The sequence below is a fragment of the Artemia franciscana genome, chromosome 5, assembly GCF_032884065.1.
Source record: "Artemia franciscana chromosome 5, ASM3288406v1, whole genome shotgun sequence".
In the NCBI taxonomy this organism is placed as follows: domain Eukaryota; kingdom Metazoa; phylum Arthropoda; class Branchiopoda; order Anostraca; family Artemiidae; genus Artemia; species Artemia franciscana.
This window is the reverse complement of record NC_088867.1, coordinates 16896257-16914560: the sequence shown is the minus strand read 5'-3', so window position 1 is coordinate 16914560 and position 18304 is coordinate 16896257. Positions and strand designations below refer to the sequence as shown.

At 35.6% G+C, this 18304-nt stretch overlaps 2 protein-coding genes across 2 annotated transcripts in view; both read right to left on the bottom strand.

Annotated features, from left to right (window-relative positions):
* Window positions 1-11612, bottom strand: part of LOC136027038 (myeloid differentiation primary response protein MyD88-B-like) — a 97515-nt gene extending 85903 nt beyond the window's left edge. Inside the window, exon 1 of the mRNA XM_065703957.1 lies at window positions 11499-11612. The gene's annotated coding sequence lies outside the window, so the exon portion shown is untranslated. The remainder of the gene's footprint in view (window positions 1-11498) is intronic.
* Window positions 11613-17763: 6151 nt separating this feature from the next.
* Window positions 17764-18304, bottom strand: part of LOC136027037 (protein SHQ1 homolog) — a 37025-nt gene continuing 36484 nt past the window's right edge. The window contains exon 7 of the mRNA XM_065703956.1: window positions 17764-18089. Within this exon, the coding sequence (XP_065560028.1) occupies window positions 17811-18089 (279 nt within the window). The 3' untranslated portion in view covers window positions 17764-17810. The remainder of the gene's footprint in view (window positions 18090-18304) is intronic.

Sequence of the window (18304 nt, the reverse complement as noted above, 5' to 3'; positions counted from 1 at the left end):
ATATCAATAGCTACATCAAAAGAATCGCATTTTGATGCTGATTTTAAATATATAATTTTCATCAAGTTTAGTCTTACCCATCAAAAGTTACGAGCCTGAGAAAATTTGGCTTATTTAGGAAAATGGGGGGAAACACCCCCTAAAAGTCGTAGGATCTTAACGAAAATGACACCATCAGATTCAGCGTATCAGAGAACCCTACTGTAGAAGTTTCAAGCTCCTATCTACAAAAATGTGGAATTTTGTGTTTTTTGCCAGAAGACAAATCACGGGTGCGTGTTTATTTGTTTTTTTTTTGTTTTTCCCAGGGGTCATCGTATCGACCAAGTGGTCCTAGAATGTCGCAAGAGGGCTCATTCTAACGGAAATGAAAAGTTCTAGTGCCCTTTTTAAGTGACCAAAAAAATTGGAGGGCATCTAGGCCCCCTCCCACGCTCATTTTTTCCCAAATTCAACGGATCAAAATTTTGAGATAGCCATTTTGTTCAGCATAGTCGAAAATCATAATAACTATGTCTTTGGGGATGACTTACTCCCCCACAATCCCTGGGGGAGGGGCTGCAAGTTACAAACTTTGACCAGTGTTTACATATAGTAATGGTTCTTGGGAAGTGTACAGACGTTTTCAGGGGGATTTTATTTTGTTTGGGGGTGGGGCTGAGGAGAGGGGGCTATGTTGGAGGATCTTTCCTTGGAGGAATCTGTCATGGGGGAAGAAAAATTCAATGAAAAGGGCGCAGGATTCTCTAGCATTACTATAAGAAAACAATGAAAAATAAACATGAAAACGTTTTTTCAAATGAAAGGAAGAAGTAGCATTGAAACTTAAAACGAACAGAGATTATTACGCATATGAGGGGTTCTAAAAATACTTTAGCATAAAGAGCGAGGTATTTAGGAGAAGATAAATACCTTGCTCTTTATGCTAAAGTATTTTTAGTAATTTCAACTATTTATTCTACGGCCTTTCTGATTCAGGGGTCATTCTTAAAGAATTGGGACAAAACTTACGATTTAATGAAAAGAGCGAGGTATTAACGAGGGTACAAACCCCCTCGTATACATAATAAAAAAATAAGGTTATGAAAGTTTGAAAGTTAATTCTTAAGTTACGTATATTTTTTACTAATAAAAACGTTCGTTAAAAATTAAAAGTTCTAGTTGCCTTTTTAAGTAACCGAAAAATTGGAGGGCAACTAGGCCTCCTTCTCCACCCCTTATTTCTCAAAATCGTCTGATCAAAACTAAGAGAAAGCCATTTATCCAAAAAAAAAGAATTAATATACAAATTTCATTTTAATAATTTATGTGCGGAGAGCCAAAACCAAACATGCATTAATTCAAAAACGTTCAGAAATTAAATAAAAAAAACAAATTTTTTTAGCTGAAAGTAAGGAGCGACATTAAAACTTAAAACGAACAGAAATTACTCCGTATATGAAATCGGTTGTCCCCTCCGCAATCCCTCGCTCTTTACGCTAAAGTTTGACTTTTTGCCACAATTCTACTTTTTAAAACAAATAAAAGCTTTAGCGTAAAGAGCGAGGGATTGCGGAGGGGACAACCGATTTCATATACGGAGTAATTTCTGTTCGTTTTAAGTTTTAATGTCGCTCCTTACTTTCAGCTAAAAAAATTTGTTTTTTTTATTTAATTTACGAAAGGAATGATTCATAAGCTATCATATTATAGATAACTGCATATAGGTAGTATAGTGTGCAACTAAGCAGCATAATCAATTATTTTAATCCAATGGGGTAACAAAGTACAAGTAATTGGGAAAATATTTTAGTGGATTTATGAAATTCCCCTATGTTTGTTGAATTAAAAAAAAAAAGCTTTTACTGAAACTAAGCTTGCTTGAGTTTTAAAAGATTTTAATTTCATAGCTTTATAAATTAGTCTTATAGTTTCTCCTTTATATTTTTTTTTACAAGACAAGGTTTTTTTGTTAAAACGCGTTTAAACTTATGGTTACAATGAATCGTGATTTGCTCTTTTAAAAATCATAGCTATTGCTGCAACAATGATTTATGGCTCATATCCTAAAGTTTTTAAGGGTAAAGTCAACCCCAGAAGCATATTTACTAGACCTTCCGACTACTTTGAACAAAAGCATTATCTCAAAGTTTTGATCAAAACTTTTAAGTATGCACCAAGGCCGGTTCATTTTGACTCCAGGGCCCGATCTAGGAGGGGGGCAAGACAGGGCAAGTAACCCTGGGAAATTACAAAGAAAAACTTCCCGAAAAAGAACTAATTCAGCGTTTCAATTGCTGAGGGTTTTTATCAAGCACAGTTACTTACTTTTTAGAAACCTCTGGCCTTTTCCTCCTTTTTGGTTTAAGGGTTCATTTTTTAATTGTGATCAAACAGTTCGTGGTAACAAACTGTAGTAAGGAGCGACCCGGCTCAATAGTAAACAAAACTCTAAAAAATGGAATTTCGATGCTAAAATATATATCAAAAGAATCGGATTTTTATGCTGATTTTAAGTATATAAGTTTCATCGAATTTAGTCTTTGTCATCAAAAGTTACGAGCCTGAGAAAATTTGCCATATTTTGAAAAATAGGGGGTAACACCCCCTAAAAGTCATAGGATCTTAACGAAAATCACACCATCGCATTAAGCGTATCAGAGAGCCCTATAGAAAAAATTTCAAGGTCCAATCTACAAAAATGACGAATTTCGTATTTTTTGCCATAAGACAAATCACGGGTGCGTGTTAGGGCAACTAGGCCTCCTTCCCCACCCCTTATTTCTCAAAATCGTCTGATCAAAACTAAGAGAAAGCCATTTAGCCAAAAAAAGAATTAATATGCAAATTTCATTTTAATAATTTATGTACGGAGAGCCAAAATCAGACATGCATTAATTCAAAAACTTTTTGCATTAATTCAAAAAGTTTTTGACATGCATTAGTTGAGAAATTAAATAAAAAAACAAACAAATTTTTTGAAATGAAAGTAAGGAGCGACATTAAAACTTAAAACGAACAGAAATTACTCCGTATATGAAAGGGGCTTTTCCTCCTCGACACCCCGCTCCTTGCGCTAAAGTTTGATTCTTTCTCGCAACTCTACTTTTTAAAACAATAAAAAACTTTAGCGTAAAGAGCGGGGTGTCGAGGAGGAAAAGCCCCTTTCATATACGGAGTAATTTCTGCTCGTTTTAAGTTTTAATGTTGCTCCTTACTTTCATTTCAAAAAACTTGTTTTTTTTTATTTTAGCTTTAAGAAGCTATCACATCATTGATGTGATAGAGCAATATAATGGCCATGGTGAGGCTTTGATGGTTGTTTGTTGCCCAGCTGAGTAGGTATAACAGGTAAGTCCCCCTGTTGATAATTTTAAGAGTTTCCAGGGGCACCGATTCACGAAAATGAACGAAGGCAACAATTTTAATGTTTTTTTTATTAAGACACAAAAAAGGTAATTTTCAAAATTCATGGAATATATTCCAACATATGCGCCACTTTTTCATTCAGAAAAAGTGGCAAAAAGCTTCTGTTTGGAGGAATGCAGAACAGACGCACAGGGACAGCTCAAGTCCTAGTCACTACTTTTTTCTTATATTTTACCTCCAAGATTCCTCCAGTTTGGTGGTGGATGAGGAGAGTGAAATCCTAATATTTCATTCAATTGTTGTTTTCTTCTTATCATTCATTCTATGAACCAACAACCTCCCACGTCATAGTTACCTGGTAAAGGGCAAATCCTGGCCCATAATAACCAAGAGTAAAAATTTGCTAAAAACAAACTCTTTTTTCTGAGTAAAATCAAATATTATTTAGAATAGAATCCAATTTAAGAGTGCTTGATTCAAAACTGTTAGCCACATTAAAAAAAACAGTGTCTAGAAGTTAAAATAAGCTTTCAGGTTTTTCGAAAAACAGCCTGAAATACCTTGAAAATGGGTCCAATTCAAAAACAATAAAACTTATGACCCATGGACAAAAACCTGGAAATTTTGGGTTTCAAATTTATTTCTTTTTTTCATACTCCTTTGTCATATTACCAATACTAATTTCCAACAGGCAACAGCTTGTTGTCCAATATGTTTTTACATTACCTTTCTAGCCCACTGAAAGGAGCACTGACTAAATCGAATTTTGAAATGGCAAAAGTGACTGAAGTGACGATTTAAAAAGAAAAGTGACAAAAAGTGACAGGTGAAAATGACAAAAAGTGATCTTAGTGACAGTTGCAAACCCCTGCTGTCCCATTTGCAGATGCAAAGGGTGTATGAATATCCACCTTTGAAAGCTTTAAAACAAGATAATCTAATCTTAAACTGGTACAGATCCAATACCAGTGTTTTGCTACAATTAACAAGAATACCATGCACAAAGGAAAAGACAATCCCACATAATTTTCTCCAAGGGAATAATTTTCTCCAAGGTTTCCATATTCAAAATTTCATATTCACCTCAATTCACCAGAAAATTCTGCTACAAATTCGAATTTTTTGTTTAATGTCAATGCGTTGTCAAACCCAAATTAAAATTTCTACTACCACCAGTGCAAGATTATCACAAGTAATACCGAAGTACTACTTCTAGTACTTTTGGTTAAAAGTAATATTATTTCAAATTATACATTTAAAAATCAACTTGCTCATAAGCAATCTGTTTCTCTCTGAGATAGCAAATTTTCAGGTTTTATGAACAGTCATTTAAGCACCAGGATGTAAATTTATCATACATTTATATTCAGAGCATCTTCAGAAATGAAGTCACACACACACAGTTTGCATCATTTTGATCAGATAAGTATAATATACAAGCATTTTCATTCACTGATACTTCATAGCATCTTCAGAAATGAAGTCACACACACACACGCACAGTTTGCATCATTTTGATCAGATAAGTATAGTATACAAGCATTTTCATTCACTGATACTTCACTAGTGATGCTAAGAAAACAAATAAATATTACAAGTTACAGTGTTCTCAAACCTAATGCTTCATATAATCTCAGGTCATAAGCAAAAGTTTGCTGTTTTTTTGGCATTATGAACAACTGCTATTGATAAAAATTTACCAGGAATATTAAACCAGTGGGATTTGAAACATTCCCTTCCAGGTAATTTGAATAATAAGAATAATCCAATTATAACATATAAGTTTTCAAAAACGTTAGGGCAAATGAAATTTAATTATAACTTAATACTTAAGAAATTTGACAAGGATGGTAATTGGAAACCAGTTTGCAATTGTGAGCAATTTTTATCATTTGTAAATTCAACTTACAAACATATTATAACAGGTGATTTGGAAATAATAAAACAACTTGATCTTCAGAGCATAATGGAAATGGGGCTAAATTCTGTCTTTCTAATCATCTAAAACCTTCAAATGTTCTTAGTTGGTTAGGTAATGATTTTGATTTGGTTATTGATAAGTGGTGCAAAAAGAGAAAATTAATAAAGATATTTTTTTGAGAATTGGAAAAATTTCACTATAACTAGAGTTAGAAATAAGATATATAATAATGCAAACAATCTTAATAATGAGGCAACATTTTATAGTGCTAAGATAAAACAAGCAATTGCTAATATACAGAATGATTTTGTAATTGTACTTGTTGATAAAGCTAATAATAATTTTGCAATAATTTGTCACAGACTCTATTGTGATGTTTTATCAAAGGAGCTATGAACAATAAATGCATATGAAAAGATTCAAGAAGAGAATAGAAAAGAAAGAGAAGAGATTCAAGAGTTTAATGGAAAAAATACAAAGATACACTAAAAAAAAAAAATTATATATTAAAGTTATTGATAATGATAAAATTTTCCTTTCTCAGATTAGATGACAAAATCTCATAAGTCCCCCTAAACCATGCTTTATTGCTGGTGCTGCCAAATGCCCAACCAGAATTGCAGCAACTAACCTGATGTGTATTTTGGGGGCAATTAGAAACAAATTTAAGGCATATTGCTTGGTAATCAAAACATTTCCTAATTTTAATCCATATTGGAGTGTCAATAACTCATTGCCAGTTACAGATTCTCTGGCTAAAGTTTCATCCAAAAGAGTGGACTCATTTGATTTCACTACATTGTATACATTGTATTTTCGTAACTTTGCTCATGACAGGGGACTTCGACCTCCCAAGCGTGTTCTAGATAGATGGCCAAGGTATGACCAGGTTAAGCCTTGAACAAAACCCACTAGTTCAAGTCCTTGCTGATAATTTCCTGTACCAAACAGTAACCGTGCCCACGAGAATGCGTCCGGGACAAAATCCTTCAACACCCAACCTAGTCATAACCAATGACCTAGAAAAGGTGATCAGGACACAGACTCTCAGTCCGAGTGGCTCAAGTGACCACATGCCATCCTCTCATCTATACAACTCAACTCCAAACCATCAAAATATACTAAGCAATCCTTTACTAATTACAAGATGATGGTGGAAGAGCTGATAGATGCCAATCTGGAAACTCTGATCTCAGATGATGTGGAAGCTTCATGGCTAACCCTAAAAAAAACCTACTAAATTATAGACCTATCAGCCTTACCTGTGTGGCATGCAAGGTCATGGAGATAATTGTCAACAAACGCATCATTAACCATCTTGAGGCTAACTCACTCATCAGCAGCAGCCAGCATGGTTTTGTTCTAAGAGATTGGTGGATACAAACCCTTCTTGAGTCTTACAGTCTTGTGACCAACTAGAGAAAGGAGTACCAGTGGATATAATCCTGCTGGATTTAGCCAAAGCTTTCAACAAAGTTTGTCACAGCTATCTCATTCACAGGCTATGCACCCTGTCTCTTAGTCCAAGAGTGATCAGTTGGATCAAGGATTTTCTGAGGGAGAGAACACAGCAAGCAAAAGTGACCACAGGACCAAACAGTCACGCACTCTCTGATGAAGTCAAAGTCACCAGTGGGGTCCCCTAGGGCAGTGTTCTGGGCCCTACCCTGTTCAATATATATGTAAATGAGTTAGCCCTTATCACCAGAAACAAATCCACTCTTTATGCAGATGATTCAAAACTCATAGGTCCTGCCAATACCCCTTCTGCCCTCCAATCCCTCCAAACTGATCTCAATCACATGTGCTCCTGGGTTAAAAGATGGTTGTTGGAATTCAACACTAAAAAAATGCAAGGTCATACACTTTGGACACAACAACCCCAACCAACAGTAACTTATGACCCAAAACCCTGGGAGTCACCACATACTGGAGCATGTTCAGGAAGAGAGAGACCTTGGAGTTGTTGTAGACTCCCAGCTGAAATTCAGCTCCCACTCACAGAAGATCTCAGCCAATGCTAGCAGAACCCCAGGCATCATTAAACACAGCATTACCAGCAGAAGTAGACATGTAATCATCAAGCTCTACAAAGGACTGGTAAGACAATGTTTGGAGGTGGGGACCATCCTGGCCACCCCTTGATTCAAAAAAGACTAGGTAGTTCTTGTGCAAATCCAACAAAGGGCCACTAAGATGATTGCTGGTATGGAAAATAAGCCCTACAGTGAAGAGCTGAGGGAACACAACCTCTCCTCTTTAGTCTATAGGCGGAAACGTGGGGATATGATCCAGGCGCATAAACTCCTCTCTACCAATCAAGAAAATGAGCTCCTGGAGATTGACCCCTCCCACATAACACGAGGACACCCAAAATGAATCCACAAACTTCATGCAAGGACTGGAGCAAGAAGCAGCTTCTTCTTGAATTGGATGGTGAAACTCTGGAACAGCCTCAAGGAGAACACTGTTTCTGCTGAATCAACAGATGTATTCAAATGCTGTCTGGATGCTGAGTGGAGTGACAAACCATGGAGATTTGACTGGGATCCACCAGAATCTAATCAACCATGTATACAACTGTCATCACAAGGAGTGATTCAACAGGATTGAAAGTCCTTATTTCACTCCGAGCTGTGATTTAAGGTATTTAAGGTAAAAACTTACCACTTAATTTAGTATTTGGAAATTAAAAAAAAATTAATAAGAAAGCTTTCCTTTTGTCTATTTTTTTTAAATTGACACTTATAATAAGAAGGATCAATGGACTAACTTCTTTAACAGTACTACTAGTTCAAGATGGTATAGCATGGACATGACTAATGATTTACTAAACTTTTGCTGGATTTAATACTTTTATAAAGCTTAATGGTAATCTGTATAAGGAAATTGTTGGAGTTCCTATGAGGGGTAATGCCAGTCCATTTACAACAGACTTATTTTTAAGCCAATTAGAATATGAGTTTGTGATTGATAAATCCTGTCAGTGTTTAGTTATCCTTAATTACAGGAAATATGTGAGTGGGTTCCTCTGCTTCCCTTGTTCTTGGATGGACTACAAATGTTCCTATGAATAAGTCTCATTCTATGATTTTTTAAGAATAAATTAATAGCATAGCAGCATTATAGTTGATAATTATGTCATTCACAAAACAACATTTCAATGACCATATGAATGAACTCTTACAGACAATTGCAAAGCTCCAGCAGGAAAGCAAGCTTTTTAGGTTGGAAAATAGGCTGCTTAAATCCAAGCTTGTTGAAGTGAAAACAACTGCTCTTTGCTCTGAACTCTACTCAAGAAGGAATAATCTTGTTATTCACAGCCTAGAATTTTTAGAAGGCCAAGATTTTCAATTAGCAATTCTCCCCACTTTAAAATTATCAGCCAAATGTTGTGACTGCCTATTGAAATTCATAACAAAATCATAAAAATCAAGGGTGAGGTACCATACATTAAATAGTATATACCAGCTATTTGCAATCCCTTTTCTGAAAATTCTGGAATTTGGTCTTCTCCTGATGGTCCTGACCCTGCCTTCTGCAATGACTTGGATGGAGGCCTTGCTCAGCAATAATGGTAGGTGCTACCCCTTTGAACATTTCTTGGCCTTCCAAAAGATTTTTTCAAAGCTGCCATGGATTTACCTTTAGATGTTGTTTTGGCAACACCTTTGCAAAAAGAAACTCCATGACTTTGACTTTAGCAGCACATAAAGCCAATGCTACCATGGGATCTGGGCTCACTTCAAATTTCATTGCATGAAGTCTTTTTAGACTTAACTCATAATTGGCGAGGCCAAGCATGTGAGCTGTATTTGTTAGGTTTTAACAGCCTTTTCTGTGATATATTCATTTTTAAGCTCAAGAATCTTATTTACTGCCTCTAAAACACTGAAGGTTTAGTGAACAATTGTCTACTGTATTTCAAGAGCCTTAGCATACCTCTGTTTAGCCCTGGATGATGGAATAGCCCAAATTTCACTATTCATCTGGGGAACAATGATTTTATCAGTATTTGCAGGCCTAGGGTGATGCTCAAATAAATTTTTTAGCCTCCCTATTTCCAAAGGTGCAGAGAAAGCTTTATTTGCAACTTTGGCAAGTTTCTTATGGATCTTAGGACCCTCTTTGGTGCCAGAATATTCTTCAGGAATCTTTTTGAATAGAGCATCATTTAATGTGTTCTTTTAATATTTTACCTTTGTGCTTTTCTGGAGAAGCCTTCTGTTGCCTGTCATGGATTCTTATAGGGCTTACAGAGCCAGTTCTTATGGTTCTAGAACCTATTTGTGGGCTCTGAGAGCTAGATTTTTTGTCCCTAGAACTAATTTCAGGGCTCTGAGAGCCATACTGAGTACAAGTTTAAAACTTTGGGCTCTGAGAGCCAATATTTGTTTTTTGATCATAATCAACCTCACTTAAGAGTATTCTGAAATGCAAGTGAACTTTATATTGCCTTCCATACCTCTCTTAATTATAATCTTCATCAACTAAACTGTCCAATAATCTAATCACTATCTCACTATTACTCATCATTTAATTTGGTGTCAATCAAAGCAAATACAAACATCAACTGGTGTAGCTTTGTTCAATCAAGGCAATTGTACATATCTATTTTATCTTAACTCAAGGTAGAGCTAAGACACTCCTTTAGCAGTAGAATTGTAGTTAACACAATTTGTGGGGGAAGAACCTCTTCACTTCTTTCACTGTTGTAGATTTTTTTTTTATTCTGAAAGAAAACATGGATATCAACTGTATTTTTCTGTTTTCAAATTTTCTATATATGTAATTAAACAACAACAGTGCCATCTAATAGTTCTCAAAAAAGATTTAATATAAAATATTGGTAAATTAGGTTCAGTTAGGTTTGATTAGTTAGATGGCAATTGTATGTTTGTTTATAAACAATTTTAAGACTTAAGAATAGACACAAATATTTAAAAACATGTAAGAAAAACTGGAAATACAAGGAAAATAGTGAAGACAAGGGTTCTCCCCATGAAAAATATCTTAACTAGCCTAGGATTATTCTGTATATTGTGAAGTAGGAATTGTTTTCTCAACATGTTTCCTTATTTACTGGTAAAATCCTACTCTTATACTCCTGCTAGAAATATATAGAACTTTTACCCTGCATCTCATGGCTGGTTATGCCCAAGGGGTTGACCTTTGACAAAATTGAAGGACAGCCTTCAGAAATTCTTCAACATGACTGATATTGCTACTGTCAACCCTCCCTTATAGCAGCAGGTTGGTCAACCTGGAGGAGCAATCTCTGAACAGCACATATCAAGAGCAGGAGTCCAAAGTCATAACAAAGGCATCAAATAGGCTAATGTACTCACTTCCTTCCTAGCTATATTAAGTGAATATTTATAAATTTACATTTGGTTTCATTAGTATGTTTTGATAAAATTATAGTTAATTGACTTCTTGCTATCTCAAAAAGGGTTTAGGTTAGGAAAATGAAACTTTCAGGGATGGGTCTACAGGCTAAAGTATGTCCCAAGAAGGTATTTAAAGTACCCACCTCCACTCCTTCTCCCTCTAGAGGGCCCTGAAATTTGCCTACATGACAGGTCTATACCTATTGAAATTTTGACAAAACAACATTTTACCTTAATTTTCACTGACTAGTTGCCTTTTCTCTGCCTTTAGTTCTCAAAATGCAATTCCAGTTATTTGAGTAGAATTTTGAGCCATATCAATGTTTTTTTCCAAATTTAGGAAATGTATTTGCATATCTTTAAAACCTTATAAAATGGAGTTGAGCAAAGTTATGAAGCTGAAAACAATTTTGTTGTACTTCAAATAAGCAGAAGATCTATTTTGCAAGGTTTCACTTTTATAACACACATATTTTCAAAGGTCAGGGCCCTCTAGAGGGAGAAGGAGTGGAGGTAGTTGCTTCAAAATACCTTCCCGGGACATACTTTAGCCTGTAGATTCATCCCTGAAAGTTTCATTTTCCTAACCTAAACCCTTTCTGAGATAGGAAGAAGTCAATTAACTAGAATTTTACCATATGTTTCTTTTCGAAGAGTTAATGCATAAGACTTTGCCATCTCAATAGGATTAACCCATACCCTTAGGCCATTTGCAACAGCTTTACAAGACAGGCAAGTCTAAAGTGAAGCCCCAAGCGCGAAAAATAGACATAACAGCCCAATTGTTAGAATTGTGAGTCGATTTTCTAAAAAAAAAAGATCAGAAGTCAACTTACTTTCAAACAAGCTAATCCAATATCTTAAGAGATTAATGTAAAACTTTTTTTTTTTTTTTATTTCTTCTGGTATTTTCTCTTACTTCTTCTGGTATCTCGTCATTGGGGCAGATCTTCTTCCAAAGCAGTATTTCCGCTTCATAATGGCAAGATTTCCGTTCTGATAGACCGAAAATCCTTAAATTCGGACGACTAAGAACGAAAAATCCGTCAAATTTTCCGTTAAAAATCCTAAAAATTCATAGCAAAACCTGTTCAAATAGAACTCTTGTGGTAAGCAGTTGCTACAAGCAGAACAGTGTGCTCTGTTGAAGCAGTTTCTGGAGTTCAATGCTGCCCTCAAAAAAGATTCCGCTAGATCCGTGGGCAGTCAAACGAAAAAAAAAAGCTAAACATTTCATTTATTCACCCCTTGAAAAAGGTTTTGTAAGCGAGAGAGATGAGAACTCTTCCGAGTTCACGTCTCGTTTCTCCCTTTTTGTATTTTTAATGTAATTAATGACCCCCCCCCCAAGAAGATACCAAAAGAGTTGTAAGACCGATATTTAACAGTTCATGGATATTTTTCATATAGTCCAGAATGTCGCCGAGTATCTCGTTACCTGTAAATTCCTAAATGAATTCCGCAACTATCTCATTGTGAAAAAGAATACAACTTCATGAAACCAAGTGTGTCAGTGACGCTTCTGCTTGAGTTGGACTAGAGTATATCTCGAGACACTCGTTTTTAATTCTCTACACTAGACTTTCTATCTGATCGTACAGCTCAAACATACAATATTCTGTTAAGTGGTGTAAAAAAATTAACCCTTTGTCTGAATAATTAGGCAACTAAGCCAACTCAGTTAAGACTGTCCTTTTATCGTGATAGACCACAATCTGCAGTTACTTTGGGCTAATAGATCTCGACGAATTTGATATTTATGCACGGTAGATCTATCAGAACTCATGAAGGCCAATAACTCGGAAGCTAGCTCCTTTGAAAGCCTCTAAATTTTGAGAAATTACACGCTTAGTGACTAGAACGGATATCAATTAACTATAATATATAATACTGTATAAAAAAAACCAACAACCATTTTCTAGGGTACTGGGATACAATGGAAATCAGCTACCACTACATGTCGGCGACGGCATCAGCTCCAGAAACAAGAGCTTCACGTTGACACTCTTCAACCGTCACGATTTGCTTTGACTAACAAATTTCTTTTAATCAGCCTTCGGTCCAGGATAATCGATTTGGAGTGAACGTTAATCCTTCCCATCCCTAACTTCGATTACATCGCAGTCTTTAGTGAGATGGATGAGGAATGATTCCCAGAATCAATTTTTCGTGGTTTTTAGACACAAAAGGAATGTTCAACGACGGTGTTTTAGAATGGTAGCAAAAGTAAATACCTAATTATAATCAAGACGTTTGCAAACCTTAGCCTTCCAGTAGGAGCATTAATCGGAAATCTTTCTCCAGAAGTCTAAAGTTTTTGTGATTTTAGGGAGGTCTGAGACCAGCATTTCCCACCACTCGTCACGACTGCTTTTAGCATTGTGTTAGTTGGGAATCTGAGAGCACCACTCCCCTCCTTCCTTTGACAATCGATTGGGGGATGTACTTTTTAAGATGTGATACTCGTTCTCAAAGGATTGTTCAAAAATATGGAAAATATGTATGTGTGCGTGCGTTCACACACACGTAAAATTCTAACACACACAAAATTCTAAGAATCAATATATTAATTTAAAAGAAAAATCAGAGGCTTAATACCGGTCGGGATTTAAAATAAGAGCTCTGAGAAATGAGGTCCTTCTACATATCAAAATTCATTAAGATCCGATCAACCACTCGTAAGTTAAAAATGCCTCATTTTTTCTAATGTTTCCTCTCCCTTCAGCCCCCCCTCCGATCGTCGAATCGGAGAAAACGAGTTATCAAGTCAATATGCCCCTGACACACCTACCAATTTCATCGTCCTAGCACGTCCAGAACAACCGAACTCGCCAAAGCCCTGGACCTCCTAACTCTCCCAGAGAGAGTGGATCCATTCCGGTTACATCAATCACGTATTTACGACAATTGCTTATTTTCCCCACCAAGTGTCATCCCGATCGCTCCACTCTAAGCGTTTTCCAAGATTTCTGGTTTCCCCCTCCAACTCCACCCCAATGTCCCCCTCAGATCTCGTCGGGATTTAAAATAGGAGCTCTGAGACACGAGTTCCTTCTAAATATCAAATTTAAAAATACCTCACGATTGGTCACCCATTCTTAAGTTAAAAGTACCTCAATTTTTCCGAATTAATACTCCTCCAAAGAGGATGAATTCAATCCAGTTATGTCAATCACGTATCTAGGACTTGTGCTTATTCTCCCTACCAATTTTCATCCTGATCTCTCCACTTTAAGCGTTTTCCAAGATTTCATGTCCCCCCAACTTTCCCCAATGACACAGGATCCGGTCAGGATTTTAAATAAGAGATCTGAGTTACGAGGTCCTTATAAATATGAAATTTCATTAGGATCCGATCACACCTTCGTAAGTCGAAAATACCTCATTTTTTCCAATTTTTCAGAATAAAACCTCCCCCCAATAGAGCGAACCCTTTCTGGTTATGTCAATCATGTATCTAGGACTTTGTGCTCATTTTCCCACCAAGTTTCATCCAGATCCCTCACTCCAAGCGTTTTCCAAGATTTTAGGCTCCCCCCTCCAACTCCCCCCAATGTCACCGGATCTGGTTGGGATTTTAAATATGAGTCCTGAGACACGATATCCTTCTGAATATCAAATTTCATTTAGATCCGATCACCCGTTCGTAAGTTCAAAAAAACCTAAATTTTTTCGAATTAACACCTTCTCCAACTCCACCAAAGAGAGTGGATTCAGTCCAGTTATGTCAATCATTATTCCTTCCCACCAATTTTCTTGGTGGAGGAATTATTCTTCCCACCAAGTTTCATCCTCATCTCAACACTCTAAGCGTTTTCCAAGATTTCCGCCCCCCCCCCACCCAGTGACATTGAATCCGGTCGGGACTTAAAATAAGAGATCTGAGTTACGATTTCCTTCTGGATATGAAATTTTATAAAGATCTGATAACTCCTTCGTAAGTTTAAAATACCTCATTATTTCTAATTTTTCAGAATTAACTCTCCCCCCCAAAGATAGCAAATCCGTTCCGGTTATGTCAATTACGTATCGAGAACCTGTGCTTATTTTTTCCACCAAGTTTCATCCCGATCCCTCCACTCTAAACGTTTTCCAAGATTTTAGGTCCCTCTTCCAAATCCCCAATTGTCACCGGATCCGGTTGGAATTTAAAATAAGAGCTCTGAGACACAATATCTTACTAAATATCAAACTTCATCAAGTTAATAATAATATACTAATAATAATTATATAATAATAATAATATGGTGTGGCGCGCAGCGCCACACCAACAGCTAGTTGGAAATATGAAGATAGATGAATGTAAGGTCATGTATAAGAAAAGTAAAAAAAAAATAATAAGAGTATAAATGAAGTTAACCTAAATCGTGATCTATCTAGATAGTTTTTCAGATCAGAAAATTTCAGTGCGCCTGTAAAAAAAAAAAAAAAAAAAAAAAAAAAAAAAAAAAAAAAAAAAAAAAAAAAAAACCCGGAGCAGTTTCAAGAAAAAAAAAAAACAATAGATAAATACATACACAATTGCTGGCTTAAACAGAGTATAAACTAACCACAGATTTTGTTTTTTTTTTATAATTTTATATGTTTTTACGGATACCAAAAAACTTCTTTTCTATCGGATTAATAAATTTCTAATATTATAATAAAGTAGATCGCTTAAAATGCATAAAATAGGAAAAAGTAATTATGGTTGCAGCAGCAGCCGAAGAAAGAGGTCCAGCCCATAGTAATCGAAAGATGTTTGGGAAAAAACTGTCAATTGAGGAAGATTCGCCATTTAGAGCTGATTAAGGAATTGTATCTCTAAATTTTGATTTCAAAATACAAACAAAAGACCTTTATTTTGGGTCCATCCTTCCACTAGGCTTACTGATTTCCTCCTTAAATGGCAGTAAATAAATGCTGCTATTTGACCTAGAACATTAGATTTTATGATGTTATCTGCCATTATATCGGTAAAATAGCCAGGTTCTGCAAAGCTTTGAAGAAGGCAAAAAATAAATGCTTATTTCCAAGATCTATCTTTGAAAATCAGCATGACGTTTTACGCTTTCATTTTTGAAAAGTCTCTTCATATGTGGGGTTTAAACTGCAAGTTCACCCGTTCTCTGAATGATGATCCTGAACCATGTTTAACACCACTTTCTCTACCCCCTGGCTCTAAACCACGCAGTACGCCCAAGTCTGTCACAAAATTAACAACCCCACAATCAGTTTCAAGAACTAAGCTTCCCAAGTCCACCCTTGCGTTGGCTTTGTTAAACATATCAAACACTTGCAGCTCTCCGAGTTAAATACAATTCCCAATTTGAGAAGAATTTAAACTATGAAGTAGCCATTGAAGATTTGAAAAAAAAAAAAAAAAAAAAAAAAAAAAAAAAAAAAAAAAAAAAAAAAAAAAACAAGTTGACGTATTTATGAATGACCAAAAAAATAGTATCGATATACTCCACGAACATGATCTGGAAACTAAAAAACTAAGTGAAGATATCTACTCCTATAAGTTGCATCGCCTTGTTATGGAAGATAATCTTTTAACTCTAAAAAAAAGAAAAAGAAAAGAAGTGACCCTAAGATCAAAAATCACCAAATTAGAAGAGGACTTAAAAACAAGGAGGAAATTTTTACTACTCTAGGGGATCAACTATCAGAGTTCAGTAACTCCAGCATTACTCTGTAAAATATCTCACGAGAGTTCAAGCTCTTGAGTTCATGAATGATCCAGAAATTACCAGGTGATAATGAAACAAATACAAGGAATAGCAAGATTATCGATAAATCATTATCAGACGATGATATCGTTATTGATTTTCAGAAAATTATGAAAGAGAACGATAAAAGGAAAAGAAATGTAAGAATAAGCAGAAAAGAAAATATGATCCGTAATCATTTTAATCATGGTTTCTGCAAGTTTCGCAAGCAATGCAAGTTTTTACATATTTGTCGTCATTTTATTTCGAGATATGTGTGTCTGACAAGTGTATTTTAGATCATGTTGACCTTTGTTCTTTTTTATCTTTATTGATATGTCGTGTAATTTTGCTCATGTATCATCAGGGGTGTGGGTAGGTTTAACTTCCCTAGCTCGTGTTCCATTCGACTTTCAGCCTTATCCCCCTGTTACCCCATGAAGAGCAGCATACCCCAGGAATCCATCCCTCGAAAAAGTCCTCTGCTCCAGGTACTAACGCGTTTCCAGTCAACTCAACCGCCCCAAATCATTTTACTCAATTTGGACTTGGAACCGGTTTGGATGTTATTTGCACCAACCTCAAACCTTTAACAATACCGGACTCCCCCTCCCATAACTAGCATTTTATGCTACAATTGAAACCACAGCTAGTTTTTAAAACAAATTACTCAGTTTCTGAATTTTCGTACCGGCCAATAACAACTCAAAATATTTTTGATTTTGGATGTTGGATTACGTCTGAGAGTTGGGATGATGTTGTGGATTGTGTTAATCTTAATTCAAGGGTTAGTTTGTTTCAAACAGAATCAATGACAAATTACTAAATATTTTTCCCAGAGGTTACCAAGAAGGCAAGTTCCTCAGATAAACCTTACATTAATAAAAAAAAAAAAATATAACTTCTTCGCCTTGGAAAGAAACATTTAACCCTACGTAAACAAATAAAAAACGAAATAAGCCATGCAGCTTCTTGTTATGGTAAGAATAAATTAAATTGCTTATTAACAGAGCAAACCTCAGCAATGGTTTAACAAAGTGAAAGAAATAGGGGGTCGTTTGTGCAAGAGCCTTGATTTTCTTCTGGATGAATCGCCTGAACAGACAAACAATGAACTTAACAACACCTAGCTTACATTGTGCAAACGGCTAACGGCAAACGGCTCTGAGCCACTGTCCAAAGAACTAATATAGCCACGATAACTAATATAGCCGTTTGCCGTTTTGCCGTTTGCCGTTTGCACAATGTAAGCTAGGTGTTGTTAAGTTCATTGTTTGTCTGTTCAGCCCATTAAATGCAAATAAGATTTTAACGGGCTGTTCTAATCGTCTTAATGATTTGGCTTTCTTAGAGACGAACTTGAGTTCTTCTCTTATCAGTTTTTCGTACTTTTTGGTGTTTATAATATAAATTGCACTCTATTTCACTTTATTCAATATCAGATGGGTAACAGATCGTTCAATCACTTTCAGAATCCGTAGAATAAAATGAGCTTAAAGAAGAGTCTTCTGGATCAATTTCTCTTTTTTCTCCTTCGGCAACAAGATTAGCGGCATATTCTAATTCATCAAGGTTTAAGTAAATGTCTTCTGGATCAATGTCATCACTGTCTTCCATCTTTATCTTAATCAAATTTTTGCTCATCTCTCCGATTTCTCTTTCTTCTTCGGCAACAAGCTTAGCGGCATATTCTAATTCATCAAGGTTTAAGTTCATGTCTGACTTTTTTATTTCGCACTGAAAACAAAAGTTATATGTAAGTAACAAATTATTTGCTTTTGGTTTGCTAGCATTTACTTTAAATAAATGATAAAAGTTTAAAACACAAAAACACAAAGATTATTTTAAGGCTTTAACAAATAAAAAACAATAAAAAATGAAACGAAACAAAAAACTTGAAACATTAAACAATAAAACATAATACCAAATAAAAGAAGCTTAGGAATACCCAT